We start from the raw sequence: 7,299 nt of genomic DNA on the forward strand, positions 1-7,299 counted from the left end.
TTGCTATTTTAGAGCAGGATAGCCCCTCAAATGGCAAACTCAATCTCTGATAATGGTTTCTCAATAAACATAGTGGGCTGGACTTGATACGAGTCCTCTTTAGTGAACTAGGAAGGCTTGTTTCAATGCTGTGCATCTACTCCCCTGCCCCCACACAAATGGTGAGAGTATATATGATATCATGTATCTGAAGTAGAGGCCAAAAGAGCCAACGTACAAAGAGGTCCTGAGGTGAACTTCTGCTAGAATTGCCCCTGGCCCTACTTCCGACCCCATTACCTCATCCTCCTGGATCAGAGTCAGCAATGTACACTTATACTATCTAGCCCTCCAGTATAAACTTAAGGAAAGAGTGACAACCAAGTAAACAGTAAAATCATGTAAGAATTGTCCCACTTTTATTGGAGGGAAAGAGACACCAGGTCAGGCTATACCTTTCTTGATTCAATATTGAATAAGTAGCTAAACTGTCAATAAATATTAGATGAAGAAAACCCAAAACAAAAACAGAATCTGTAAAAAGAACTTGTAAAATAGTATTACATATAAGAGACAAAGAACAATTAAAATTAAAAAAGAGTAGTGTGCCTGGGTGGCTCAGTTGGTTAAGTGACTGCCCTTCAGCTCAGGTCCTGATCCTGGAGTCTCACATCGGGCTCCCTGCTCAGCAGGGAGTCGGCTTCTCCTGCTGACCTCTCTCCTCTCATACTGTCACTCTTTCCCTCCCATTCTCTTTCTCTCGAATAAATAAATAAAATTTTGAAAAAGTTAAAAAAGAGTAAATGTTATAAACAAAAATTATTGAACTAGAAAGAAAAAATAGTTTAAAGACCTGGATCTATTCAGGGAGAAAACAAAATGTATTAAAAAACAGATAAATTGCTCCTCGGCTTTTTGGTTAAGATCAAATGTAAAAAATAGATTAAACACTTGGCAAGGGTAGTTAAAAAATTCCATCCCTCTGCTGTTTTGAAAGAAATTTACTTGCCAAACTGTCTGAGCCAGGCCTCAGACAACATCTTTTTCCTATGGCTATTGATTTATTGCCATTTCCTGTGCCAGTGTCTTAATTCTGGCATTTATTTCCCTATAAAATCATCCATGTCATTAAAATTATTAAATTTATTATGGCAGACTCTGTCTTTGTAATTATCTCAAACACCCAACATCATATAGCACTGAAATAATAAATCACCATTTCCTAATTTGGCGATCTGAGGAACACCGATAGCCTAAATGTATTAGGTGTGTTTAAAAGAAAAAAAGGTATTTCTTTGGGAAATGTTGAATTAGACAAAGTTAAATAGTCTTTACTCTTTTAAACTGAAGAACATTCTCCTTTAAAAAATAATACTAATCAGTATTTATTGCAGAATGACTTTCTAAGAGGGGCTACAGTATACAGCACTTTGCAAATTTATTTGACCATTTCCTATAGGAATGCTTTTTCTTTTTAAAAAATGCAATTTAGAATTGCTGCAGCAAACATAGTTAAATGTTTAACTATGGTTAAAATGACAAACGAGAATGTCATTGCCACTTTTATTATTTAGGACTGTTCTGAAAGTGTTAATTAACCCATGCAGTCAGAAACCATTTTATAAATTTTGAAAAGGAGAACGTATTATTATGTTATAATTGACATGACTGCTTACCAGTAATAATTCAAAGGATCAACTGAACATCTCCACAATTAATATATTTCAGTAAACTGCCAATTTAAACTTAATTTATGAAAATATATTCTTGCCCTATACAGCAAAAATGGCCATATAGGTAACAAATTGAATAAGAGCTCTCAATCACAGTATTGTTTCCTATATGTCTGTCCTAGGAATATATTTATCATAAATTATATAGGACATAAATACATAAAGCTTCGTTGAAGGACATAAAACTTTTTAAAAATGAAGCAACATATCACGTTTCTGGAAAGCATTACAATTCTATAGTTCTTACCATCAATTTAAGATAATACCAATTTTTTTTTTTTTTTTTTACCAATCAAATTTTATTTTGGGGAGCTACTAACTGTAAAGTTATTCTGGTAAAATAAACATGTCAGAATCACCAGAAAACTGTGAAAGATAAAAATAAAAAAAATCAATAAGAGGACTTATCCAAAAAAGATATGAAGTCATATTTCTAACTTAGTAACTATAGCTGATGGACTGGGACTACAATATTCAGTGGTACTAAAGAGCATTTAAACACAGAAGTGTTCGTGTCTACACACACACACACACACACACACACACACATGAGACATATCAAATGGGGGGTGGGCAGTGAGACAAATATTAGCTAACAACTGACTAACCCTTTGGGGATAAAAAAAAAAGTTAGAATACCTAAACCCACACATCAGAAAAGTTCCAGATAGGGCAAAGGAATTCTTTTAACAAAACCATAAAAATTAGAGAAATACAGGATAAGATTTATATAATCTTGGGGTGGGGCAATCCTGCTAAACATGATCCTAGAGCCAGAAGGCAAAAAAGAAAAGATATATCCATTTTTAATTTTTTTTATTTTTTTAGTCATTTTTAATGCATTTTTCCCTGTGCACAAGAGAAATAACTGAGAGTCAAAAGATACAGTTTCCTTTATACATAGCAAGTAAAAGTAATGCAAACATCACATGACACTTTTCAGTGAAAGTTACATTTCCAATTACAGATCAAAATGCTTATTAGGGTCTCTTTATGGGAAAAGCTGAAAAGGAAGTCTTAGGTAAAAAGCACTTTCCTGGCATTACTACACTGATCCTTCAGGCTGCACAAAAATTAAGGTCATATACAGTTAATTGGAAAATGTTGATACAATGTCACACTGCTAAGTTTTCTGTACAATTAAATGTATACTTAGAAATACCAGGATAAACATTTCTACTATATTTTAACTGAACTTGCCTAGCCAACATTTTCACTGAGTTATCAAAGATGCTGTAAGATTCTACAAAACTGTGAGACATACCTAGCTCCAGGAAGATTTCTTATATTCTTTCTCATTTTGGTTACACATATTCTGCTTAGATTCTGTTGTAATAATTCTAGATGTACAGTTCCAATTGTGCTTACTGTACTGTGTACAAACATAGCAAAAAAGAGCAAATAATGGTATAAATCTTACAGCATTTTGCTAGCAAAAATACATGCCAAAGTCACAATAAGCAATATTGTACCACAAATTAGAGAGCTTCAGTAATTTGCTTGTTTTTAATATTTTCATTCTACGTTAAATTACTATCATAGGCTAATGTTTAAAATGCAAATAAATTGGACATCTGTAGGACAAAACTTATTTACCCAACTGTGAAGGTTGATACCGGTTTCCAAAAATCACAATAAATGCAGAATAAAGAGAAGTGTTTGCATGCAACACCTTTGAGTGAAACAGCATTGAATACGATTACTACCATTCAAAACAGGGAAGAAAGGAAGGAAGGAAGGAAGGAAGGAAGGAAAAAAGGAGGGAGGGAGGGGAGGGAAGAAGGAAAGGGAAGGAAGAGAGGGAAGGGAGGGGAGGGGGGAAGGATGGGTAGACACAGGAGGGAGGGACAGAGGGATGGACTCCACCTTAAAATGCATATTAGACTTATAACTAGACAGATTTTAAAAGAATCAAAATGAAAGCAAAGCACGATTTTGTGTGTGTTTAAAGATTTAAGAGCCATTATCAAAAATAAGATACATTTTTTCAAGGTACAGAAACGTAATTACGATGGCTGGGAGCCCAGCAGCCTCTCAATGGCAGCATTGATGTCGCCTCCTGTTGCTATTAGAGCCTGCAAGTTTGCCTCACGGTTTAAGAAACCCATTGCGTTGAGCTGTTCCAGTTGTTGCTGAAATCTGACTTCTGGATTCGGCAGCTGTGGAGGACTTGCCCCAGCCAGAGCCTGCACCATTTGCTGAATGAACTGCTGGTTGGGTCCAGATTCTGATGTTGGGCTAGTGGTTTCACTGGGTGTAGAACTGGAAACAGTGGGCCCAGGGGGACCGCCAGAGCCAGTGGAGCCAGGGCCTGCAGGGCCAGTGGGTCCTATGGGCCCAATGGGGCCTATGGGAGTGAACGGGACTATGGGGCCTATGGGGCCTATGGGTGTGACTGGGCCTACAGGGCCTATAGCGGTTCCCAGCACCCCTACCCCCACACCTGGAGTGAAGCTTGGAATGAGGCCAGGAGCTTCAGTGGCTAATGTCTGTAGCCCCTGCTGGATCTGCATTAAAGCCTGCATTGCTCTTGGGTTTGACATGGCTGACAGTGTGTCTGGATTCTGCATCTGCTGCAGGAAAGCTGGGAGCTGTGGACGCATCTGCTCCTGCAACTGAGGATTTGCAGTAAATACGGGGCTATTCAGCATCATCTGTGCAGCCAAATCTGGATTCTGGCTCAGTGACTGCATCATGCTTCTCATGTAGGGTGCAGACAGCATATTCTGGATCAGTTGGGGATTTTCAGTTATCTGTTGCAGCAAGCTCTGCATTCCTGGGGTACTGAAGATGCTGGCGACATAGTTGGCTGCAGCCACGGTGTTCCCGGTAGCACTGCTGGAGCTACTGCCAGACCCACTGCCACTGCTCGTGGTTGTGCTGGTGGTTGCAGAACTCTGGGTAGCCGGTGGTGGTGCCCATGGATTGGGTAGTGGATCCCGATTTTCTGTGCGGGAAGGCTGTGTACCTTCCCCGGAGGTGGAACTGCTCCCCACTGAAGCAAATGGATTACCCCCAAACTGCTCTTGTGCAGCATTCAGCATGGGTTCTTGAATGTCAGTGTACATGCGTCGTAGGGCATTGTAGCCACCTGGGATGCTTTCAAGATTGCTGAGAGCAAGATCTTGATTTCTCATCATCTCTTGCATCATCGCCGGATTCCTGGCAATTTCGAGGGTCTGCCTCATTATATCTGGGTTGTTGAGCAGGTGACTGATTTCTGGGTTTCTCTGAATCAATTGCTGCATCTGTGGATTGGCCATAATGAGCTGCCTCATTAGATCGGGGTTTGAAAGCATGCTCTGAACAAAGGGATTTTCCATGATTTGGATCATCATCTCAGGGCTGGACAGGAGCTGCTGCTGCATCTGGTTCTGGAGCTCAGAGAAGTTGGTCGAGCTCAAGCCCAGGCTGCTAAGGCCTGCAAGTCCTCCCAAGCTCCCCAGCCCAAACGGGTTGCTATTTGTGGAAATAGAAGTGGAGTTACTCCTGGGAGTCGACGCGGAGGTAGTGTTAGTTCCCGCGGCATTACTAGGCTGTGTGGACTGGCCCTGAGGTCGGTTCTGGCTTTTAATTACAAGATGAACGGTCAGTCCATCATGGATGCCATGCTGGATCAGGGTATCTTGATCTTTCAAGATTTTTCCGGCAAAAATCAACACTAGCTGATCGGTTTGGGATTTGAAGCGTTTCGAAATCGCTTCCTTAAACTGCTGGACTGAGCTATTCTCGGGCACCGCGAACTCCTCTTTCTCTTTGGGGGTCTTCACAGTGACTTTGATGATTTTGGGCTCGGCTGGGGCAGAGGCAGGGCCTTGGGCCGCAGCAGGGCCGCGGGAGGGGCGCGGGGGGCCGCTACTCTCGCCGTTCTCAGCCATGGCGGCCGCGGTGACGCAGGCAGACAGGGAAGGCGCGGGCGGGCGAGAGAGAGAGCGAGGGAAGAAGGAAGGAAGGAGGCGCCGCCACAGCAGGCTGGGCCGGGCCAGGCGGGGAACGCAGAGCACGGTACCTCTGTGATGAAGACTGCGGTTTCCCGGTCCTCTGGTGGGGAGAAGACTCTGTAGGCCGCGGGAGAAGCGTCGGCGTTCAGGTCTCTGGGCCTCCTCCGCCGCCGAGTGATCGCACCGCGCGCGTTCCCAGCAACTCCTGCAACGGCTCTGCCCGCTCCTCCCCGCCCCGTCCCCTCCCCCAGTTCCGCGCTCGCCTCCCCGCCCCCTCTGCTGACGCGGCGCCAGGCCCAGAATGATAGATTCGACTCGTTCAAAATTAAAAACTTCTGAACTGGGGGCGGGGGGGAAGAGAGAGAGAGAAACAGACAGATAGACAGACAGAGAGAGAGAGAAAGAGAGAAAGAAACAAAGAGAAAAGAGGGAGGGAGGGAGAGAGGAAAGGAGCCAGCTTCTGAGGACATTAAAAAGACAAATGGAGAATATATTAAATACGAAAATACATATACCTTCTCTTAGGCGAGAAAGGATGAAAGCCTGAATCAAATTCACCCCATGTAAAAGACGAAAAATGAAAAAGAACTCTGACTAAGCAAAAAGGAAAAGATTAACGGCTCCAGTGGGGGAAGGGGCTAGAGCATGCATAGCAGAGTGGGCTAGACCGTGCATTTTACAAAAGCCCAAAGCCTGTGGGCGTAAAAATGGATGCTTAAGCTCACTAATAATAAAAAAATTCTATTAAAATAACGAGATTCTAATTCTGCCTTATCATACTGTAAATATGAAAAATAATGATAAACCTTATTGTCATCTGAGAGCTGAGAAAATGCACTCTCATGTCAGTCGAAGTGTAAATTACTGTAATCGGAACACAATTTGAAAATATATATCATTTTAAATATTTCCACCTTTATTTAGAAATGCCTTCTTTTGACACCTCCCCTATGAAATAATGAGATAAGGATGCAAAAATATACATGTATAAAATATATATGCACTGTAGCATCTTAAAATTATTTTTAAAGATAATCAGCGTGTTTACACAACACTGGTGAAATATATACAATACATTTAGGTATACAATAAAATACTATGTATTGTGTGTAAAAAAAGAGTGGTTAATTCATCCAATATAAAGTATCCCTAAAGGTATGCATGAAATAAATAGAAATTATAAGGGAAATCGCAGTATTTTCATTTTCAGCTTTGTATATTTCTGTTTATTTAGAAATGATACAAAGATGTATGCTTCAATACCAAAAGATAAAATAAATACATTTTTTATTTTAAAATTCTATTTAAACAATTTGTATAGGTAAATTCTCTTTAAGTGTATGTGCAAATAGAAATCTGGAACACTATGCACTGATACATTAATTGTGGGTATTACTTAGTGCTGAAATTATGACTACCTATTCCTTTCATTTTTAAAATAAAAATTTAAATTTTCTGATAGCTTTTATAGAATGGCGTGCATTTATGTTTTTAAAAATCAGAAGGTATTTTGGGGGGATACTAAAGGTAGGAATTGATAAGAACACTATTTTGGTGGCAGACATTAAGATATTTACCTAATTTAAGATTAAGAAAGAGAAATAAATAGACATAGTCCTGGAAAAATAGAATAAATAATTTCAAAT

The 7,299-nt window shown here is 40.4% G+C and overlaps 1 protein-coding gene across 1 annotated transcript; it reads right to left on the bottom strand.

Moving 5' to 3' along the window:
• Positions 1-2,511: 2,511 nt before the first annotated feature.
• UBQLN2 (ubiquilin 2) lies at positions 2,512-5,839 on the bottom strand. The gene has a single exon (XM_080794828.1). The coding sequence runs from the start codon at positions 5,588-5,590 to the stop codon at positions 3,719-3,721; it is 1,872 nt and encodes a 623-aa protein (XP_080650954.1). The 5' UTR covers positions 5,591-5,839; the 3' UTR covers positions 2,512-3,718.
• Positions 5,840-7,299: the final 1,460 nt, after the last annotated feature.

Source organism: Martes martes (assembly GCF_963455335.1).
Source record: "Martes martes genome assembly, chromosome: X".
NCBI classification, from domain to species: domain Eukaryota; kingdom Metazoa; phylum Chordata; class Mammalia; order Carnivora; family Mustelidae; genus Martes; species Martes martes.

Bases quoted from the DNA above. Each gene is read 5' to 3' on its own strand.
- UBQLN2 (XM_080794828.1), bottom strand. From the start codon at position 5,590: ATGGCTGAGAACGGCGAGAGTAGCGGCCCCCCGCGCCCCTCCCGCGGC.